Source organism: Cuculus canorus, chromosome 3, assembly GCF_017976375.1.
Source record: "Cuculus canorus isolate bCucCan1 chromosome 3, bCucCan1.pri, whole genome shotgun sequence".
Lineage (NCBI taxonomy): Eukaryota > Metazoa > Chordata > Aves > Cuculiformes > Cuculidae > Cuculus > Cuculus canorus.
The window spans coordinates 75,296,751-75,320,010 of NC_071403.1; the positions used below are offsets into that span (position 1 = coordinate 75,296,751).

General features: G+C 42.3%; 1 protein-coding gene across 9 annotated transcripts in view; it reads right to left on the reverse strand.

Moving 5' to 3' along the window:
* Positions 1-23,260, reverse strand: part of RIN2 (Ras and Rab interactor 2) — a 78,141-nt gene that overhangs the window by 17,527 nt on the left and 37,354 nt on the right. For 6 of the 9 annotated variants that reach the window (XM_054061716.1, XM_054061719.1, XM_054061715.1 and 3 more), the window contains exons 3-8: positions 22,899-22,993; positions 14,424-14,616; positions 13,019-13,130; positions 10,593-10,665; positions 7,441-7,532; positions 2,988-4,118 (exon numbers count right to left, since the gene is read on the reverse strand). In XM_054061716.1, coding sequence (XP_053917691.1) covers positions 2,988-4,118; positions 7,441-7,532; positions 10,593-10,665; positions 13,019-13,130; positions 14,424-14,616; positions 22,899-22,993 — 1,696 coding nt within the window. Of the gene's footprint in view, positions 1-2,987; positions 4,119-7,440; positions 7,533-10,592; positions 10,666-13,018; positions 13,131-14,423; positions 14,617-15,091; positions 15,247-15,442; positions 15,533-22,898; positions 22,994-23,260 lie in introns of those variants that run through there. The other 3 variants (XM_054061721.1, XM_054061723.1, XM_054061722.1) reach the window with 3 other exon arrangements.

Consider the following 23,260-nt stretch of genomic DNA (forward strand, 5'->3'; position numbering starts at 1 on the left):
AGAAAAACTCCTGAATATTTGCTATTCAAGCAGCTGTGGACTACCAGGGACTCCTTTGATCAGTCAAGGTCTTTATTCTGTGTATATATTCAGCTGTGGATGACTTAAAAAATCCTCACATTCATTGCTAAACAATAAAAAGCTGTGTGCTTTAGCCCTGATTCTGTCTCAACACTAGGAATCCCATTGTTTCAGGAAGAGTTAACAGTGCGAAGATTAGGAGGCACCTGTCAGGTGTAATTAGAAACACTGATTCACATTCTCCCAATGAGTTTGCATAAGTTAAACAATTTGATATGACCACTATCTGGGAAATTTAAAAGATTCCCCCACAAAACTCTTTGCTTGCAAGAGTCTGGGAAGTCCATGATGCTGCTCTACAAGAAAAGCTACATGACCACAAAGATCATTATGCAGACATGGGAGAAAGTGCCACACACCACAGGCTTCAACAGAACCTGAGGAGTTGCTGCTCTAGCACCCCTAGAAATTCAGGACCCAGTGGCAGGATAAGGTGAAGTCTGTCTGCCCCAGAACAGGCAGCCAGCAGCAGCAGTGCTGCTGGGTGGGAGAGGAAGGTGAGCACCGGCTCCAGCTGCCCCCCATAGAAGCAGGACTGGACCAGAGAGCTGAGAAGCCTCAATATTTTCTGCTCTAGGCTCTCCCTACCTGCCCCTCTTGCACCCACAGTGGGGTCCAAGTCACAGGGTGAAGCTGTTTCTCTTCCTGCAAGTGCCTGGCAGGGCATGTCCGCTGTAGCTGGTTCTAACTCGGCAGTCACCAGGCCTGATCAGAGCTCTGACACTGACTCGTGGGACAGTACACAATGGACAGAATCATAGAATGGTTTGGGTGGGAAGGGACCTTAAAGATCATCCAATTCCAACCCCTCTGCCATGGTCAGGGACACCTCCCACTGGATCAGGCTGCTCAAAGCCTCATCCAACCTGGCCTTGAACATCTCTAGGTTTGGGGCATCCAGAACCTTTCTGGGTAACCTGTGCCAGAGCCTCTCCACCCTCACAGGAAAACACTTCTTAATTTCTCCTCTAAACCTCCCCACTTTCAGCTTAAAACCATTTCCCCTCATCCTATCCCTGCACTCCCTGATCAAGAGCGCCCAGCCAGATTTTCTGTAGCTCCCTTTAAGCACTGAGAGGAGGAGCATTTTCCCTGCAGCACGCATTCAGGTCTAGGCTGACACATAGAGAGGAAAAACCTGCACCATGGAAGTGTAAACTGATCAGAGAAGATAAATGACTACTCAGAAATTCAAAATTTGGCCTGCAATTCCACAGCGAAATAGTCAAGCAAACCTGTGGATAATAGGCATGGCTACACCACAAAAAAGTTCTCTATAGGGATGACTAAATCAAGCTGTCACATAGTTATCTGCTTAAATCAGCAACATCTGATGCTCCTGATCCACTGTGGTTGTTGGCAGGCTCAAGCTATAGGCAGTACATGATTCAAAAGCAATTTCTTCCTTTGTTTAAGCAATCCCACTTTATAAATTAATAGCATTTAATCACAGATCGAAGCCAGACTTTCTGTCGCTGAAGAAAACAAATATAGCTTAGTTATTACGTTTCACAGCTTATGCTACTCCAAACTACTGACACATTTAACAGCAGACAGCATTTTTCCAGTCTTCAGAGACCCATGGACTGATCTGACCACACCCTTACAATGAAAAGCATAAGTCAACCTAAGCTTTCACAAAACTGCAGGCAAACTACAGCTGTATTTCTTTGTCAAATATCCAGTGCTCTACAGAAATCCAGACAAAAATGTGCCTGCACCATTGCTCAATTCGCCTTTTTTTTTCTTCCACACAACACCCACATAATATTCCTTATTCTTCTGGCATGAACATTACACATCTTTGAAAAAGTCTCTATTTTGATGACACTCCTCACAGTGTATTTGCTTCAGCAGTGCTCATTACTTCTGCCTGACTTTTTGTAAATGAAGTTGAGTTTATGTGAAAATGATTTCTCTCCGTCAAGGACTGAAATGGCAACATAAAATCACACTCTAGTCCCAAAGAAAGAACTGTCTGCCAGTTTTGCACTGGGCCAACTGTTGGGACACTAGGGTACAGAAGAAAAACAAGCAAATTAAGACTGAGTGAGCTCACAAGGAAAGTATTCTGCCCCGAGGGATGTTTACCTCCTAAATGTGGCTTATAGGCTCTTTTACAAACACTGCTCAGACTTGGGAAGATAGAGGAGCAGTGAGGTTTTATGCAGCAACAATGATTTCACTTTTGTGGACGTACAAGTCTCTCTCTGTCGTTAAAACGTATTCAAAACGTATAGCTCATCTGCAACCATTTATAAGCACGTACATCTAACAGAGAGGTATAGAAATCCTGAGATTAGCCATCTCTTCGCTCTTGCACACATTTGTTTGCTTGTTTTTTTTAAACTTCTATACACCTTTTTATTTAGCTTCAAGCATAGGCACAGTACATCTTTGTTAGGAGTGAATGAGAATGTTTGGAAGAAAAGATTTATTTAAAAAATAACTTGCTATGAAATATGTCTCTGCTCTTAATGGTCACCGGTTTTGAATAAATTCTAGTTTTACAGCTACGATCTACACAGCTAAAATTGGCACAGTATTGGTCCAAGCACTGAAAAGTATTTCAGCTCAAATCAGGGAAAAATACAAGTGTGCCAGGAAAGAAAGGATTCTCTATTACTAACAGTACAGCAGCTACAAAAAAAGTAATAAATGCAGGTAAAAAGCCCATGTTGTAGCTATTTTAAGGATAATTTTATGAACAACTTTGTAGCACAGTTTTTTCAAGTGACTGGGGGCAGGGTGTGTGAGGTTGTTTTGTTTTAAGGCTCAGATACTCAGTGGTTTGAACCCTGAAAGCAAAGTCAACCCCATCTTTCCCAGCTGGCACAAAGATCATCGCTATAAACACAGATTACGCATTTTCACCTTCCCCCAAAACACAGGACAGGGTTTCTTACCTATTTGGTCCTCGGGAATCAGGGATTCGATCGGGGGATCGAGTTCAGAGCTTTGGGCCAAATAGTTCTTGACTTGGGTCATGAACTGCCGAATGGTTTGCAGCATATCGGTGCTTGAAACGTGGCACTCCTTGTTTTCTTGCAGAAAGCTGATATAGTCCTGCACTAGGCACCCAAAATAAGTGCGTTTGTCCCGGGACATCTCTGCGATTTTCTTAATCATCCTCTTTTCAGGGGTCATGAAGGAACTGAAAACTCCACTGACTTTCCGTAGCTGAGATTTCACAATTTTAGGGAGAACAAATGAACTGTTTCTCTTCTTTTTGGGCTTCAAAGGGGGTGCCATGCTCTCTTGGTCGCTTTCCCCCTCAAAATCCTCCAGGCTGCTGTTAGTGTCCCCCTCATAGCCAAACAGCGGCATGCTCCGATCAAAGTCCAGCGAGTCAGACGAGGAGGTGGAAATGCTCATGTCGCTCAGTCTCTGCCTGCCTCCATTCCACGGGATGTGTGACTCAGAGCTGGTAGCTACTGTCTTTTTGGCAGCTGCCGGAGCCAGCTCAGGCAGGGCTTCACCTGGAACACCAGCAGCTTCAGGGACACGCACAGAGCTGCAGCCAGGTCTAATTACAGCTGCGTTCTTCGAGCCAGCTTCCACCTCTGAGCAAACAGCCTGCTTCTTCAGCCGTGGAGGCGGAATAGGGGTTGGTTTATTCTGCAGCAAATCCAAGCCTCTCTCTTTCTTATGGTTGACTGTTTCTGGCATGCTCGTCTGCTTTATAGTCCTGGAAAGCGGCGGACTCGTGAGGATGCTATTAATAGAAGGAGGTGGTGGCCGGGGTGGGGGGGAGCGAGGCCTCACTGTGCCATTCACGTCTTGAGTTCTTGGGCTCTGCCTTTTCAGACTTCCACTAACATCCTGGCTGTGCACTTTTAAGAAGAGAGGATTAATGAAACACAACGCTCCGTTGGTCTGGCTGCACTCCAGCTCCGAAGGCGTTCTGGTTCGTATAGAATGCACTCCATTTATAAGGCAGAGCTGACGCGAGTCTTTACAAGCACTGTCTAAAGGCACAGGCCTATGGGAAGGTGAAGGATCCCGGGGATTGTTGTTAGCCGAGGAGCTCCAAAAGTCTGAAAATCACCATTGCATTAATGTAAGAATGCAAATCAGCATGCAGATGGCTTTCAGAACATTCAGCTCAACACCATAAGTTTCAAGTATTAAGAAATTTAGACGAGCTTTTATTAATTCAAGAGGGAAGATAAGTTCCAAGCAACCCTCTTAAAGCACCAGACGTAACCGCACGCTACACCCCTGGGTCTGCTCTTACTCATCTATAAATATCGTGACCAACGCGCAGCTTCAAATCAGCCCAGTGAGCCAAACTTAAAAATAAACTGAGAATCAAAGAAAGGAATGGAGGGTGAAACATAGTAATTCTTACCAACTTGAGACTGAAATGAATATAAACTACTCATCTCACCAAGGAGAAATGAGCCTAGATTCTCAGCTGGTATTAATAAGCTCACTCGACTACAAACAACAGTTGGGCTGATTTATGCCAGCTGATGGCCACTTAAGTAATTCAACCAAAATTTTGATTTGGTTTCTTTTGATAGCAAACAAACAAAACTACACACAGAAAGACGGCTAACATTTTGCTGTGTGGGTGCACATGCATTCTTTAGCTACACAGACCAAACACTCATGTCTCTTTAAAAAGAGCACTGGCCTGCAACCCTGCCTTTGCAGTGGTGACACAGTTTGCCTGAGGTTTTAGACACTCAGCAGCATGTAAATAGACTGAACTAGACATAAATAGACTGAACATGCAGCCCGACACCAGCAGTGTGGAAAACCTGTGCTAAACCAGCAAGTTTCAGCTGCAGCCTCTGCACTTGCCCCAGCAAAGCGTCAGCATGTTTGTGAAGCTGAGTCAACGATAAAGACCATCAGCTCCTGGAAGCACGAAGACAGGAGGTAGACAAGCCCTTGAGGACAGCAGTAGGATTGAAATAAGGGAGGAATAGCAGAGGAGGGAGATTTTGCTAAATTTGTCAATCTTGATACGGCTCCTTTTTCTGTAGCATCAAGCCCAGGCTGGATAAGGCTCTGAGCAACCTGATCCAGTGGAAGATGTCCCTGCCCAAGGCAGGGGGTTTGGAACTGGATGATCTTTAAGGCTCCTTCCAACCCGAAACATTCCACGATTCTATGAAGATACCTCACTTGGGCAGTTGAGCAATAACACCTGGGTGCAACTGCATGTATGCCAAGCACTCCACAACAGGGTCCGTGCCTGACAGCTCTATCTTGCCTGCGGGACAGGAAATGCTCCTTAGTGAATGGTCACTGCCAGAGAACATATGTAGGCACAGACATATTTCTCTACATAGTTATGCAATGCTGCTGCTCTTTTCCTGCTCCATGATTTCACATCCTGCCTGCAGGTCCCTCAGCAGACTGGTTAGTGTGCCTGGCATGTGGTCTGTTGCAAATATGCATGATGTAAACTCTGCTGCAGGTGAAACACAAGAGACTGAGATAAGGAGTCCTATGGTCAGCACGTGAAACCTTAAAGGCTGGCAACAGCCTTGAAACATCTACCACCAGTTCTTCCTGATGTGGTTTGCTGGGCTGTGTGCAGTAGACCTTCTTTGTGCAGTTCTCCCTCTGAGCCAACAGCATAACAGAGCTCTGACAGCACCTACAACCCTCCACGTTCAGACCAGAGCATTTTGTGCCTACATATTGCTTAAGGAAAGCTCATACAGGATGGGCCTTCAGGAGTTGCTTGTCATCCTTTGGCTCCACAACGTTGAAGGGTGTGCTCCTTTGCACATTGACACTTAAACCTCTATCAAAACCTCAGCTTGGTTGTCTGGTCATCACAGAAACTGTGATCTTAATCTGGCATACAGTAGGAGATTGATCCTGAATACACCAACCACACACTGAGACACTGACCCATCAGTCTACTCCTCAGCTTTCAAATGTATTAGCTTAAAGAAACAACACACACAATGTAGACAGACATTGCTCAAGAGCAAGATTAACTGCAGCAAACAGACCATGTTGCTTTCAGGTACTGAGGACAACGAGAGTGTGGTTAGTCTGGACCAGCTTGCTCACCACCACTGTTACAATCTCCTATGGAAAAACTCACTTAACGTTACTTTAAGGTTTCTAGGTGTCACTGGGACACTGTCTTCATTACACTGTATCCCACTCAGACCTTTTCTTTTTTTTCTGCCCAAATATTTGCTTAATCAACTGTTCTATATTTGCCTCTGTTTCCATGAAAATCCACACTATGTAATTACCTAAACTTTCAGATAAGCAGTGCAAATGTAATTTGTCTCCTCTCTAAAACAGATCCCTTAATTGCACCTCTACTGCAGTACAACAAAATGCAAAGCAATATTTCCCTGTGTATGGTTTTGCTGCAAAGTCCCACCACATAGTTCTAGAGAGATTCTGACATCCTGATTTAGTGAGAATCCATTTCTAAATCAAAGACGATTCAAAAATCTACGGGGACAAAGACTGCCGTCAGTCAACCCTTCCCTCCTACAAAAGGCAATGAGTCCACTCAGCGCTTTGCAGGAGTTGCTCAACGATTCATCCGGGTGGAGTCTGTGTTTCAAACCCCGCTAGGCTTTGCATCTCACGCAAGCTCGAGGTACGTTTTACAATGAGCCTGTGTTTGGTCCTAGCATTTTCTTTTGTTATTTTGAAAATTTCACCAAACCAATGCACATGGATGCATTCTGCAGATCCTATCCATACACATAACAATGGAATGGTTTAAGTTGGAAGGGACCTAAAGATCATGCAATTCCACACCCCGCCCCAGCCGCAGGCAGGAACACCTTCCACTAAAGGTGGATCAGGTTGCTCAAAGCCCCATCCGAGCTGTCCTTGAACACCTCCAGGGATGGGGCAACTTCTTTGGACAAGCTGTTCCAGTGCCTCACACTTCTCCTGTCATTAATACAGGAGTTACTGATGTTAAAAATCACCATTCTAAGACCATGTGTCAATCCAAACAGAAGCTTTATTAACAATGGACCTCATTGTTAATACATTCTCCCGACAATCCCAGCAAATTATCAAGCTGGTGCTTGCTATGTGAGTCCTTGGAGGAGAAGCTACATCAAATCTCTGCCTAGAGACTGTAAGACTTGCTTTGCCCCAGGGCCGCCCAGAAAGGGAAGAGGAGAAGGAAGGAAGGAAGGAAACAGCACTAACGAAAATATAACAGAAGGAAGGAAGAGCGCCGAGGTCACCATTTGGCAAGTACAAGGTTTGGCCTTCCCAATAAGAGAAGCCGCTTTTCTAAATGAAATATGTATCGTCACTGACCCGTATGAACTACTTACTGATACAGACTATTCTTGCAAGCTTACAGCAATGCTACAGGGAATGACATCTCTGTAGAGAATTACTTACTCAGTCCAAGCTGGGCAATCTCTTCAAGTTCAGCTTCTGTCTTTGCTGCTGCAATAGCACGAGGCAACTTCAGGGTAAATGGAAGGACATCCCTGTTGTTGAACAGAAAAACAGTCGTTTCACAACGACTTCAATGGTTTTAAAAGCACTTGTTTTCAACACTGGCACTGGCTGAGCTCCGATTCTTATTTTCTTCTTGAGCTGTGGCAGGTTGTAAGAGCCTTAAAAACACAGCATGCAGTGAAAATTTTACCAACCCCAAAGCTCCTTTACATTGGAAAGTGGTGTAAAGTGTGAATGACAGTCAAGTCCCCAGGACTCTTTAGGCTCATTTCCACAGAGTCATTCAATATTTCCTCCCATTACATCAGAACCTTTTACATCTGGTCTTTTATGACCATATCAGTGAGATGCAAGTGTCACCTGCCATGAGCGCTTCAACAAAGCCTTCTGTTTTCTGAATATGCTGTTGATTGCTCTAAAAAGCTGAATTCCAGTTCACAGAAAAAAATATAAATGAGTACACGGGCAGCTATCCTAAAAATTTCTAAGAAAGTATGTTTTGGTGCTACTTTGTCCCAGGCAGAAAACACACTTCATATAAGAAAATCTTTATAATTAATTCTCATATGTGGTTTCTCTGCACTGCATACTAGATGTTCAATGAACGTTACAAAGGGAGATGCATAAATGCATCAACAAATACAGTATAACAAACTTTTAGACAGAGATTTTTACGGAACAAAGCTGCTGAACTGTATACACATTGCTGAACTACACCACTACACTTCTTGCCTGCCTAACCGATACACCCTCCAACAGCAGTGCATGCTGAACTGCAAAATCTGTAGTAGAAGTAGCTACGCAATTAAGAGTAAATGAGAAGAAATGGAGCACATGAATCCTACATACAACTTGTGTAAGCATATTCTTTTATAAGGCTGTGAACAAGCCAACCATCTGTTGTAGCACAGACAGATAGTGGGCTTTTATCACAGAAATATTCTCTATGCCGTATGTTAACTTGTTGGAAAAACAGGAACTCAGAACATGACTCAAATTCAAATCAAAGATTGGCTCAAGACTGATACGCTAGTTATAAAGTAATTGGAAAAAAAACCACTTCCAACATTGTACCACAGATAATCTAAAGTCTAGAACATCATCACGGACTCAATACAAAGATAGGTAACGCCTGACTCCTCATACAAACTGAGTACCTATTGCAAGGAATCGCCTCTGGATTTAGGAAAACATAAAATGGAATCACAGACTCATTGAGGTTAGAAAAGACCTCTAAAATCAACGAGTCCAACCATCAGTCCAACACCACCTTGCCTACCAAACCATGTCCCAAACTGCCACATCTACATATTTTCTGAACACCTTGAGGGATGGCGACTCCGCCACGTCCCTGGGCAGCCTGTGCCAATGCTTCGCCACTCTTTCAGTAAAGAATTTTCTCCTAGTTTTGCTGTGATGTACCAAACGGTCCTCTCTCTTTCTCAGAACAGCTGCTTATCTGCTTCCCTAAGAAGTCTGTACATTTTCCTCTTGCACCCCCAGCAATCCTAGACTGCCGGCTGAAGAGGACAAGGATGCTGGGGCAATGCTGCCACTTAAGATGTTTCTCCACTGGATGGGGAAATAAGCATCCACTGCCAAAAACATACCCACAAACAAAGAGTGAGCTTCCTTTACTGAAGTCTCTTCACAGGTTTACAGCTGAAGTTGTATATGTTACTGGTACTTGTGGATGGGTTTGCAGGTAAAGTTGTGTTTAAGAAGATGCATTAGGAAAGCTTTGACACCATGTCTAAGTTGTGGTTGCCACTCTTTTCCCTTTGCCAAAAGACAGCAAGAAAATGAACAGAGCAATAACCAGGTGAAGAGCCTGGCTATACAGTTTTATGTGTAATTCCCAAACAGGAGACCTGACTGCATTAGGATACTGAATTCACACTTGGCTGACTGAAATACCATTAAAAAAATTACAGTCACTTTGCAAAGAGACTCTCAATTACAAGACCCATGAGCAAGGCAACAAACTACTATGTGTTTGTGGGCTTACTTTTAGCAAATGCAAAGCAACTTGGAGCCTTCGGTGAAAGAAAAGGCATAAACGAATGCAAAGAAGTCTACATTTGCTGCACGCTCCCTGTAGGCGCTTAGAGAGTTTATCAGAACCTGGCTAGTGTGCAGAAGTGAAAGGGTGACAAGACAAGGAATCTCTCATCATTGAATTGTTTCCAAATGCAATTTCAGCTCATTTCTCATCTGAGTGCTGACCAGTTACTTATGCGATATAAATGCTTCTTTCATTACACGTAACAGCTTGGCAAAATGGAAACCTGTAACAAAGAGGTTCTAGATGCTTTCCCATCACAAACAAAACCAGTAAGCACAGTCACCAAAGTGCACCCTTAGTGAGCGTTTCCCACACCAAAAATCATGACCGTCAGCACTAATGTACAGTAAAAGGACCAAGACCACCAATGTTGCCTCTCCCCGCTTCCTTCAGAAAATGTGCAGTTGTACAGTTTGGTGGTGTCCCGTCTGTGGATAAAAGTAAAGCTTGAGGATCAGTCTGGAAGTTTTCACCAGTAAACTAAAGGCAAATTGAAAGAAACCTAACAGATAAAGAACACCAGCTATTTTTTCCCTGCAGACTACCTGGAAAACAAGTTGGTCAACCATAAACTGGAAAGCTAATGAGGCCGGTTTTGTTGCTGGCAATCTACATCCACATCTCTGAGCTGTCACATTCTACAGTGCAATCTCAGGTTTTTCCGTTTTCCTCCAAAAATGCTTTTTACTAGCAATTCCAAGAAATGGACATTGCAAGATGGCTTATGGTGCCTATTAAATGAGTTACAGAGCCGTTAAGAAAGAATTAAAAGATATCAGCTAAAGTTCAACTTGGCAAGACCTCACAGTTGGGTGGGTAACATAAAACCAGCCTTCCAATAATCAGCACCAAATAAAACAGAGACATTTCCTTCTGATTCTCATTTAATTTCTCTCATTACCTTCTAAGACTACCCAGGAATACTTGTAGATTGGCAACATAAATACCATGTTGAACCAGGTCTTTGAAACTCTTTTTCCAAAGCAACTCAGCAAATGCAACTCAGAATGTAATACTGTCTTACCTGCTAATACAGTAGAAAGCAATAAGCCTGAACAGATCAGCAAAACTTATTCCAGACCCCTCCAAGGAAAACGCTGTGAAGAAAGCCACAAAAGGGAAAGAATTACACATCCAACATTTCTTAAAAAGCTTAACAAAATGCATCTCAGATTTTGACATAAAATTACTTTGTTTACACCATCAAACTTGCTATGGCTTGGTTACAACCAAAACCAACTGCATGGAGGAGTACATGTCTCTTCTAAATGACATTTTTAAGAACGTACTGACAGTCTGTGGTGGTGGATTTGGTTTTGTATTCCAGACATACGGTCTAATTCCTGGGAAACGGATCAAGTGTGATTAGAATTGTATGATGTTTTGCTAATAGACATTGAGCCAATAACATGTTTGTTTACCTGGTATACTAATATATCTAATTTTAAATCTCGTATTCTCTTATTTCCTCCTCTTGTATTCTATCCTACTCACTTGTCTTCTCCCCAGATGTGTTAGCACCTAGCGGGAGATTAAAAACTTCCATTCACTTCAAGTAAACTGTTTAACCTGAAAATCCTTCAAAAAAAAAAAACTTGGACAACTTTGCTTCATTCCATTGCCTTGGAAAATGGGAGAGGCAGACATAAGCAATGTCTCTCATTTTTTCCTATTCCATACCATTGTTTCTTATTTATATAAATACCTGTTCACAGTAAGAATGACACCATAGTGATTGCCACATTGCATTAAGTTCTGATTCCAGTGCCAAATCTCACCCATTGACTACAAATATTAAGCAGAAGAAAATCCTAGAGTTCTTCTAGTACTTAAAGGGGGCCTACAGGAAAACTGGGAGGGGCTTTTTATCAAGCAGGAAAAACATTTATGAAATATAACGGTAGCCAGATTACGGGAGTAGTGTATTGCTGTTTTAGTAGCAGAGGAATGCTTTTAATACTCATCTCCCGCAGAGAGTACTTCCACTGCTGCAGACCCTTCAGACATCTGGGCTTCGTGGGGAAACTCAAAAGCCATGCAGCAGCTTTGGATACCTCAGCAACACTTGTCAGTAGCGAAGGCATAGTTTTTGTCCGTATTACAAGTTGTAAGGCCAGCTCTGACATGCCAAGGATCCAGTGCTACTGACTATAAAGTCTAAACATGAACCAGAAGAAAACTTAACTCAGGTACTGAGCTTTTATCCAGCCTTTACACTGAAAGGCAGGTCAACCTGGTCATTATATGCTCATAAAAAGGGACATTAACAGTGCAGACAGTAAGCATACAGGTGATTTGGGAGCGGGCTAAGAGGATGTGTGTGTTCAGATCCCTGACCACATTAAAACCTCAGCTATGACTGGCGAGTGAAAACATCAGTAGATACTTCCCCCTTGTGGTAAAACTTTATTCCTGAAAGACGATATATTATTATTTTATTTTCTAGATGGGAGGGATGGCATTCATTAGTACAACAAGACTACAAACGAAGCCTTACATCACACTTAGATCAGCTATCACTGATAGCATTCTCTTCTCCGTGCTGTGCCTGGTGTGTAAGTGGAACAAAAACCTGACACATAGAATTAAGCTTTTGTTGCAGGGGGCGGGAAAAGGAGAGAGGGAAAAGGAAAACCAACTAAAATTATCTCACTTTACTAACACAGATAGAAGTTAACTACAGATCCTCTGCTTCAGGGAATTTTAATTCAAATTGCTGCTGATTTTCTCCAGTTTTCACTTTTTTCTTAAAATGAACCATTAGCTCCACCTGCGGTTTTTGCAACACATACGCTCACCAGCTGCAGCTTCCTTTTTTCCAATACTATCACTCAAACGTATTTTTCACACCCTCCCTCTAAAGAGATGAGGGCAGTACTGTTTTGAAACAGCATCTCTAACATTTGCTCATTTATATTAGAAAGCAAGCAATTAATATAGTTGGAATTAAAACTGAAAAACCATTGATCCTGCGTCAGAAACAGTTCCAAGGGATAAAAATCCATCTAGTTTCTACATTAAAAAATCCAAACTTAAACACCACACCCAAATATGTAGACAGAGAGGGCTCATGACAGATATGCACGGAAGAACCGTTCCCCGAGTACAAGAAAATGCAAGGACATTTTCACTGACAGCAGGCAAGCCTATAGATTCTTTTTCTACAGAAGAGGATAACTACCCATAATAATAAATGAATCTTATATTCAGCACGGCACATAAAAGAAACATTCTAGTTGTGTCCAGCAGACTTAAGCATTTCTGCATATCTTCCCTCCTCCAGGATATGCCTGACTCACTTGCAAAGCCCTCCACAGTGAGCACTGAAGGCAGTCCCTGACACTGCTTGCATGACATTGTGTACCTTCTGCTGTGCATTTCACTAATGCAGAGTGCTCCTGGGTGATACAGGGTGACAAATAGCTGAAAAGTATATAACTCACAACTTACTGTATGTGCTTTCTTTTATTGCAAATTCTTTTAGGCAGGATCCACAGTCGCTGGGCAGACGCAGAGAGATTACTTTCTTCTGCAATCTTGCAGATTTCCTAACCAGAAATATCTGTTGAGGAGAAGGCAAAAGGACACGGTTTCAGTTTCATCACAGATGCCTTAATAGAGACAGATTATAGACAAAAGGAACCAGAACAACTTCATGATCTCTGATCTATATAAAAAGTCTCAAAATTTTACTCAGTCATCCCTGTCTCAGGTCCAATAGCTTGGTGTAAAATGGCAGCACAACATTCAGAAAAGTGTCTCATTCTTGTACAACATAGACACATGACACCAGGTCCATTATCCCCTTTTCCAAGCTCTCCAGTTCAACACGCAGTAAATCCCAAGTCTCCAGTCAAGCCACAGAGTCTGGAGGAGACTGATGGTGGAGTGCTCCTGTGTCCCACCAGCCCATTTCATGGAACTGTTTTGCACCAGGATGGATGCAAGCACTGGAACTATGCCATCAGCCTCATCCAAGTGGAGAGGGCCTGGTTTCCATCACAGAACTTCAGTGCAAGCATTATTGAAGGATAAAATGCTGACGTTTCCCATTTATCTATGGGGGAAAGACATCTGTTACACGTAACAGTAGGTAGAGTGAGTAGAGCAAGTCCAGAGGAGGCAACGGAGATGATCCAAGGGCTGGAACATCTCCCTTGCAAGGACAGGCTGAGAAGTTGGGCTTGTTCAGCCTGGAGAAGGAAGGACTCTGGGAAGTCCTTAGAGCCGTCTTCCAGTACTAAAAGGGGCTGTGGGAAAGCTGAGGTGGGGTTTCTGATCATGGAGGGCAGGGATAGGACAAGGGGGAATTTTTTTAAGCTGAAAGAGGGGAGATTTAGATTAGATAATAGGAAGAAATGTTTTCTTTTTAAGGTGGTGAGGCACTGGCACAGGTTGCCCAGATATCCATGGATACCCCATCCCTGGATGTATTCAAGGCCAGCTTGGACAAGGGCTTTGAGCAACCTGATCCAGTGGAAGGTGTCTGAGCCTGTGGCAGGGCAGTTGGATCTGGATGATCTTTTAAGTCCCTTCTGACCCAAACTATTCTATGATTCTATGATAACCCTGGTTAGCAAGGTCCAGACTGTAGCAGTCTAGCTTTCAGCTCCAGAGAACCCCAAACCAGTACCACCAGAGATCAGTCCAGGTAATGCGTCACACTCCAACTGGTCCAGCTGCCAAGCGCTCAGGAGGCCATCAGTTGGATTATCCAAAGCACAAAAGAAAAGGGGCTGGGGCTGCTTGGTTTATTTGGGTTTTGTTTGGTTGGTTTTTTGTTTTTTTTTTTTAGTTTGGTTTTTTTTTTTTTTTTAAACACTTGCATCCAATAATTTGAAATATAGCTTCTTACACCAGGAGGCTGGGCCTGCAGAATTTCCACGGCTTCAGCATCACTCAGACCAAGCTGCAGCCACACAGGGTGAGTATGGAGGAGTTTGTCCAATATGCTTAGCTTGTTTGAGAGGCTGTCATATCCAGAATCCCGGGGGCAGCTTTTTACATCATTTTTCTCAGGAGAAACATTATCCATGTCCTTCACTAGACTGTGAAAAATTAAAAAGCAATTAAATTAGACAAGATAACCTCCTATAAACAAACCCTCAGTTTGGCCAACAGAGTTATTCCAGCACTAATGGCACTGCTGGCATCCTGGACTGCTATTTCTCCTAATAAAAATTCATATAATTTGTATACAGAAAATTCGCTTATGTGTAAGATTAACTTCTTTCACTTGTCCTCAATTTATCAGCTAGCTCTAAGATAAGCTTTTGCATGGTTCTGTTAGCTTGCTGAATTATGGTAATCACTTCAGATATAAGTATATATGCATACATGATTGAACATTTCACCTCTCTTTGTAATGCTTACATCTGGAAAAACTTCTCTTTAAAGGAATTTATGCAATTCAGATATTTAAATCCCAGACAGAATGCAAAAGCTGCAACCCACAGAAATCTTCCTCAGTCCTGTCTGCTAGAACAATCTGTTCGATAATCTGACAACGGAGCAACCCACTACCTGTTGGCGATCACTGCACCAAACACAAGCATTTTCTGTTTGTAGCAATTTTAACAGTAGAAGCCCACAAATGAGCATCACTTCATCTTATCCTACTATCTCTGCTCCATCAGCCCAGTCATCTTCGCAGCTGCATATCCATCTTTGTTCTCCTGCTAATGAGTGGTCAAAGAGAAAATAAAAAAAGGGGGGGGGGAGGGGGAGAAAACAAACCAGAACAGGTTAAATTACCCAAATAACTCTCCCTAAGGCAGAGCTTCATTAACAAATTGCCTAACGTCATAGTCATTTTTTATGGTCCATGCGCTGATTTCTGTTAATACGTACATTTTTGCCATGCAAGGTCCTTACCTCACATTTTAGCACTACACTTCCCAGGACCAGAAGCAAGTAAGGAGCATAAATATACAGTTCCTAATTCCTTTGGCTCTGGATCGACTCCTGTGTGAGGAATAAAGGCTAATCTAAGTGTGAACGTGGAAAACTAACTTAAGGTTAAAATTTATGTGGGGCAGGGCAGCTAAAGTTACTGATATATTCAGTAATGAAGTACAGAGATTTGCTATGCATTAAAAATCCAGATAAATGGAATACTTTGAGAATTCCTTTTATCATGCAAAGTTTCACCATCATTCATATAATACAGAACAACAAGCATTTGTGTAGCTGGTTCAAATGCCTCATTTCTAGACCAGAAGTACATCCTGTGATTCTTCCAGTGCTAGAAATCACTGCAAAGCAGTATATTTAAGCCCACACTAAAAACACCCAAGCTAAAGATCTCAAGATCTGACTCATTAGGATGTCAGCATGGAGGTTTTGTTCTCACTACAGACCTTGCCCAAAGGCAGAAGAGGCCCTGAGCAGCAGAGGGCAACACAGCTGTAGCTCCCCACTGCAAACAGTCTCACAGCTCTTCTGAACTTTGTTTTATGGACAGGTAGTAAGTATCACTAACAGTATTTACCACCTCCATTATGCCACCTGCTGTACCCAGAGCAAGCAGAGAGACTTCCCAGGCACAGTAGACCTGAATACTGAAAACGAACAAACAGAAGTTCCCTCCTCCTTAAAAAAAAAACCAAAACAAACCAAAATCCACACAAACAAAAAACCCTGAACAATGAAACTGCTTGTTTCTAGTTTTGGTCAGGAACTCCCAGCATCTCTGGACATGCTAGAAAGGAAAGTAAATGGATTGGAGAACTTTCACTGCATTATCAGATACGAACAGGCATAATCAGTCAAACTTTCCATTACTTGGATCAATTATCACTACCAGATCACCTATGTGACATCCTCCCTTCCTTTTTGTCCTCTTTCACTGTTCGCTTGTTTATGATGTGATGCCTTTTAGATCTGCAAGGTGTCTGAAATGCAGATGATCTTCCTCCCTCCAGTGTCAAAAGCTCTTAGTAAGTGCCAATATGCCTTTAAGGGGCACAAAACACACAGAAGCTTGTTGTGTGCAGAAGGGAAGCAGTGTTTACATCAGCTATGACAGGGCTCTGAAACTGCCACAACAGGAATACTGGGTTCCCCTTTTGACCACAGTCCCAGCAGAACTATGTGTTAATGTATGAATCTCCACAAAAGTCAAACCATGAATCACAGAAGCATTTTCATGAGCTGTACCTCCAGTAAATATTGCTTAGAAACTTCCCGCTCACCTTCAGAGCCAGTTAGCAATGTTACAAACGAAAGAAAGCTGTGGCAGAGTGCAAGTTACACACTGACACTGGCTGCACGCTTAACCAGCGGTAACTTATTTCCATTCCTTGGTCAAGAGATGGAATCTAAATATGTTGCAGAGGGAATAAGGCTGAGAAGGAAATGTTTTTTGCCTATGAAAGAATGCTGCATCACATGCAAAAGAAGATAAGTGACTAGTAACAGCTCTATGGGAAATGGTGGAGTCTCCTTCCCTGGAGGTGTTCAAAAAGCACACAGAGGTGGAACTTCATGACATGGTTCAGTAGGCACAGTGGTGTTGGGCTGATGTTTGGACTGGATAAGCTTAGAGGTCTCTTCCACCCTTAATGATTCTATGATTCTAAGAACTGGCACTGCTTGCTACCATGAAACAATCTAAAGCCAGTAAAAGTTTGCAGGTGTACACAGGGTCACGGTGTTCCTCTTTGGTACAGCTGGCTCCATGTTGCCAAACACACACAAACCACTATTGCAAGATTTATTTGAGTAGGGAGCTGTTGGGTTTTTGGAACCTCCTGATACGTCCACACACAATCTCTTCCACACGCTGAGATCTAAGGAGGAATGCAATGTGTGAGCCCACACCTTACTGACCTAGATACACAAGCACCACCTTGTTTGCAGCTGCTTCTGCCTTAAGAAATAAGTCACAGATAATAAGTATCTGAGCACGACAAGACTTTCTGCCACTCCTAAATGCTACTGGTTCAAGTGGTCCTGACACACCTCAGTTAGATCAGTACTAGTATGGTAGTGCAATGTGCTGGAAGGTAAACTAGGAACAAACACTTAAACCAAATTATCTCCTATCCAAATAATAAAGAAAGAAGCAGAGAGAAAGTTCAGACCTGTTCAGAACTGCAGCAAGAGCATAGCTTGGAAAAAACATGTCTGGAAAACCACATACAATCTACAAGAAGCCACTTTCCAAGGCCCAGGAAGAAAATGCAGTCCAGAGTTCACTAGTCTGTTTGGACAGCCTGTTCACAATGGTCTATTAGTACTGATCATCACAGTTGGGAGTCTGGCTTTTATTCTTAAAGTTACTTTAATTTATGATCCAGGCACTAAGCACAAAGTCAATGCCCGTCAATCGGAGTTCTTGAAACCTGTCATGTCTCAGACTGTGACATTATTTGGGACCAGGACATGTGTGTAGCTTCTTTGGAAACAATAGGAGGGAAAGAGGAAACATTTGAATTCCTCACAATCACCTGCTTAATTCAAGTATAGAGTAAGAAGCTCCTGTAACCTAAACACTTGCCAAGTATCCTGTATATTATGCAACAATTTCATTCTCTCCTGATTTTACTTTTGGTTTTGGAGTTTGTTTGTTTTCCTTTTCTTTCCTCCAGTGACTTCCAGTAAAAACCAGCCTGACTAGATCACAATAAACTCAACACTGAAACACAAATCAGTCTCCATGGATGGTCTGCTTTAACGCAGGGGTACTACACTGGTTCCCCTCCAGTGGGAGAGGAGTTTTAATGCAACTCACAGTGAATTAAAGAAAATGCATGATTAGATGCTAGAAAAACCACAAGAACGCGAGTAGTGAAGAGAGGTAACTGCCAAGATAAATAATGCTGTGCTGCATCCTGATCAGACTTAGATCACAGTAAAAAGGACAGGGAACAGGCTGAAGCCTGTAACCAGAACGATCCTCTCCCTCATGCCTGCAGGGCCGTAACATAACCTCAATCACATATCTATGAAGCAAATACTCCTGCCCTTCTGTTTGCTACAGCAATTTTCTTTGGACTCTAAATAATAGAATCATAGAAAGGTTTAGGTCAGAAGGGACGTCAAAAATCATCCAGTTCTACTCCCCTGTCATGGGCAGGGACATCTTCCACTGGATCAGGTTGCTAAAAGCTTCATCCAACCTGTCCGTGAGCACCTCCAGGGATGGGGCATCCACCACTTCTCTGGGCAACCCATACCAGTGCCTCACCACCCTCACAGGAAAACATTTCTTCTTAAGATCTCATTTAAACCTCTCCTCTTGCTCCCCTCCCCCCCATCCCTGCACTCCCTGATAAAGAGTCCCCTCCAGGCTTCCTGTAGCCCCCTTTAAGAACTGAAGGGATGCTATAAGGTCTGTCCAAAGCTTTCACTTCTTTCTTTTTGCTCTAACCTTCTAAAACCCAAATTTCTAACCTTTCTCTCCCTTTTTGTGGGACTTGGGACAAAGAACTGATCTGCTCTTGAAACTACCACCAACAACCCCAACATTCTGCACTGACAAACACTGGCCTGAGGAATGGACTTTTCTCTCTTTGGGATAACGAACACAGTGAAGGTGCACCCAGCTCACGTGCATTTCCTGTCAGGATGACCAACATTGTTCCACAGCTTTGCTTTGTCAAATTAAACTAAGCCAGCTGCTGTAGGATTTACAAACATCCACCTCCTCATGGAGGAACTTAACCGCTCTTCTAAGGGCATGAAAGGAGTTGGTAGGAAGGACCTAGACAACCAACAGCATTTGAGGGATTCAGCCTGTCATCCCAGATGCCCTCACTAGCCAGGAGGAGGGTCATAGTGAGAGGCCAGGCTTGATACCATAATGAAGATAAGGACTCTAACTTGCCCATGAATGTGTCACACGTCCTCACTCAATTTTTCTGCCTGGATTGGCCTCCTTTTTTAGGGTACTTGCACACCAGGACCATGTTACCCAGGGAGATAGAGAGAAGAGAAGGTCCACTTTTGGTTGATGGCAGTAGGATGCTCAGCATCTCCCCAGCAATGCATTTTAACAAGTCTTGTTGCCAACTCCGCCATAGCGCAAAGGTTTGCGGAACATAGCTCTGTGTCCAGGTTAATTTTTCTCCCAGCTCTGCTGTTTCTCAGCAGTGAGGAATATTCCTTGTTTCTTTCCCAGTGACAAGGATAAAGAGAAATACAACAGGCAGGTAAAGCGAATCTTACTAAAACAGCAGAGTGCGAACCTTGCTCCAGACCCAGCAAAGGCTCTCAGAATTATCCCAGTTTGACTTCCCACTGACAAAGTGCCTGGTTTTCCATAAAACCTGCAATTTAGTAGCCTTTAATTGCACCAGTCTAGCCAACACAGACATATGGAGCATCAGCTGGGAGAAGCTGTAAAAGCTTCCACTGAGCATTACTACCTCCACTCATCAGCAGCTTGACTGTCACTTCCTTTTCCATCCATTACAGCTGGAGGGCCAGGACAAAGCTGACAGGGAAAACATCACTGGATATTTGCCTACCTGTCAACAATTACAGAAGCAATTCACCGTGCAAGACGCATAAGATTACTCTGAGTGGAAAAACTTGTAAGGCAAAGGCATGAAGGCTGTCCAGTGCAAAACACAAGGGAGGGAGCAAAGTTCTGCCTTTGTTTGTGTCACAGTAACAGAGCAGGAAGGGAAATATTAGCTTATATTAATGGCTGCCACCACTGGCAAAGCAACCCTGAGTCATTGCACAGGCACCAAATGCTCCAGGAAGCCTGGGGCTTTACAGCCTTCCCCAACAGAGGGTCAGCAGCAAGCTTCTTCCTCTCACTGTCCACCATCCGTTCACAAAGACAATGGATACACACAAGACTGAGTGCATCCTAAAAGACCATTTGGACGCTACTAGCCACATCATGCATGCTCACATATCTGACATAGACCTGGGCTGCCATTGTATTCAGCAGCTTGCTAGTTACCCTTTCACAGGTCAGAAATTTATCCCATTTACGCTCTTTTCTGATAACTCCATTCATCTATATTACTGAGACATGTCTGCACTAGGGAAAAGTTCAGGTACCAAATACCATGGAATCTTGAAACAGATGATGTGAGCATCCCACTTAACAGACATTTTTACAATTCTCCGTTTTTCCTGGCCTTTACATGCTCACAAGCCTAACTTACTTGATTATTCTCAATGTTACTTGGGCCATGGACATAAAAAGGGGAAACAAATCCACAATATAACTGTGAGGAGGAGTAGAAATCTGAAAGTCCCCCACACGACCACAAAAACCCACCCAAGCCAAACCAACAAACAACAACAGCCCTCCTAACACTAAAGCTGCAGACACGTGATTTCATGTAGTTATTTTTCAGAATACAGTTGAGACCTCTTGCAACCAGTACCATTCTAAAGCTGCTCTGGGTGCAAGCAAATACATGCTAAGGCGGAAAATGAGCAAGGAAGATATCCATTCCCTTTGGTTCAACTTTCTCTACGTGCAAATCCAAATACCACATCCAGATACCAATTTCTGAACAGCAGAACACAAAACAATAAACACATCCTATCTTGATCACAAAGTTTTAAACTAACTACAAAGAAATAAAGTTATTACAGCAAACACATCCTCATGGAGGGTCTGGTTTAAATAAGAACTCTGGAAAACAGTTGAAATTACTGTAATATTGCTCTGTAGTTCTATATAAATAAAAGATATCAGTGCACAATTAAGTACATAATTTATATCATCTTTGATACAACTTCATCCTTACATAGAAGCAGTCAGTTCAGAATTATATAGTCATACAAAAATTGACCTTAATCAATTTATTCAGAATTCATATTTTACATTTATTATCTTAAAAATGACAGAAAATAATGACTTTTTTTATCGGATAGCTATTATTTCAGTATGAAACTGAATCCAGTTAAGTAGCCATGGAAATTGCATTATTCACTTCGTAAAGTTAGCTTTACTTACATATTTTAATCAAAGTAGATATTGCACTCAAAATTAACAAATACAGTTTAAAAAAAACTTATTATAAAGGAAAAAACAGTGAAAAAATCCCCATGATATCTAAAATGGGGAGATTTAATTGACTGTTTCCAGCTAAGCATTTACATCAAGATTTCAGAACTAGTATGCATGTGGTGTATTCAAAGATACAAACAGCCTTTTCTTCGCTGAAAATTAGCTAATGATTGTCAAAATTAATTAACTGAATTCACCAAAATGGGGAAAGTATCCTTTCTGCCCCTGTAAAAGAACTGTGCTTTCAAAAGCTTTAACGCTTGAATAACATGCAACCAGGGACCTAGCCAAGGACTTTAATTAGTTCAGCAGGCTGATGATCTTTACCACATGGGCAACAAAGGTGCTGCTTAATGGTTTATTTCCGTAATTTAAGTATATATTGTGGTAAGTTTTAGCACATCACATAAGTATTTATTGAAAGGAAAATAAAAGCTAAACCACATGGATGTAATTCTAAATAACAAACCCGTTATCTACTTCACTAACTCATTGTCTTAAAGAACAAAACCTACCAGCTCTAGAGTGGAGGCTGTCTCAGTTGCTCTCCTATTGCAAAGGATATTTCAACAACAAATAAAAAAATGTGTTCTCTTGCTAACACAATGATTAAAATATTGAATATTTTCCAGATGTCCATTTAACAGACATTTTCAATCAGCCCCAACAGTCACAACAAAGGCAAAACGCTGGGGTCCCACTGTGTACACTTAAAGGTACAAGCCTGACATTACAAATTTCCACTGTTCATACTAACATGGCATGATCTATTTTAAAAAGCTGGAACCTTAATCTGCACTGTAATATACATTTCAAATAATTTTAAGGTTAAGGAAATGCCCTCATCTACTTATTTTTTTTATATGCACAATACTCACATATAAATGAACTTACACACATAACCCACAAAAGCATCAGCTCATAACAGTCAATATTTCACTTCCTAAACTGAGAACACAAATAAGTCATGTTATCATATGCTGAATCTTCACAGAGCCACTCGAAGCAATGGACATTTTCAGTCTTTACAGCACGAAAGTAAATCTCATGGCCATAGACAATAGGAATAGCATTAGCAGTTTCCTGCTTTAGATGTTCATCAGCATCCAGGGTTTGTAACAAATAAGCAGAAGAGAAGCTCAGTTGGTTTTAGAAGATATTAAGGCAAATATATGGAAAAACTGAATCTCTGGGCACTCCTCCTGCACAAAGGCAAATTCAAGAGCAAGACTATTTATACCCTCTATGTTGCTAGGATGAAAAGTACTAGGACATCAGCCACCCGAGAAGTGAGCACAATGAAAATGGTATACCTCCAGAAACTAGGAAAATAAACAGTTTAATCACCTTCGCAAATCAGCAGATTCATCTTCCACTGTGAGATCTGTCTGCACCATCTCCTGTTTCAGTTCTCCGATTTCTGAGGCAATTGTGTCAATGAGCTAGAAAGGGACAAAAACAGTATGACGTCAAGAGAGTGGAAGAGGCGTGGAAAAGAAGCTTGGGCAAGTTTAGTCACCAGAGATTACAACCTTTTTTTTTCTTTCAAATCACATCCTATTTGGACTTCCCCTTGTAAAGGAAAAAGTAAGGTTTGGGGCCACTCATAATCGTTCTCAGAGGAAGAATAATTCCTGGTTTGTGCCAGTACAAAGCCTGCTAGGCCGGCTATTTTGTTATTAATTTAACTATAGAAAATCTGCAGCTTC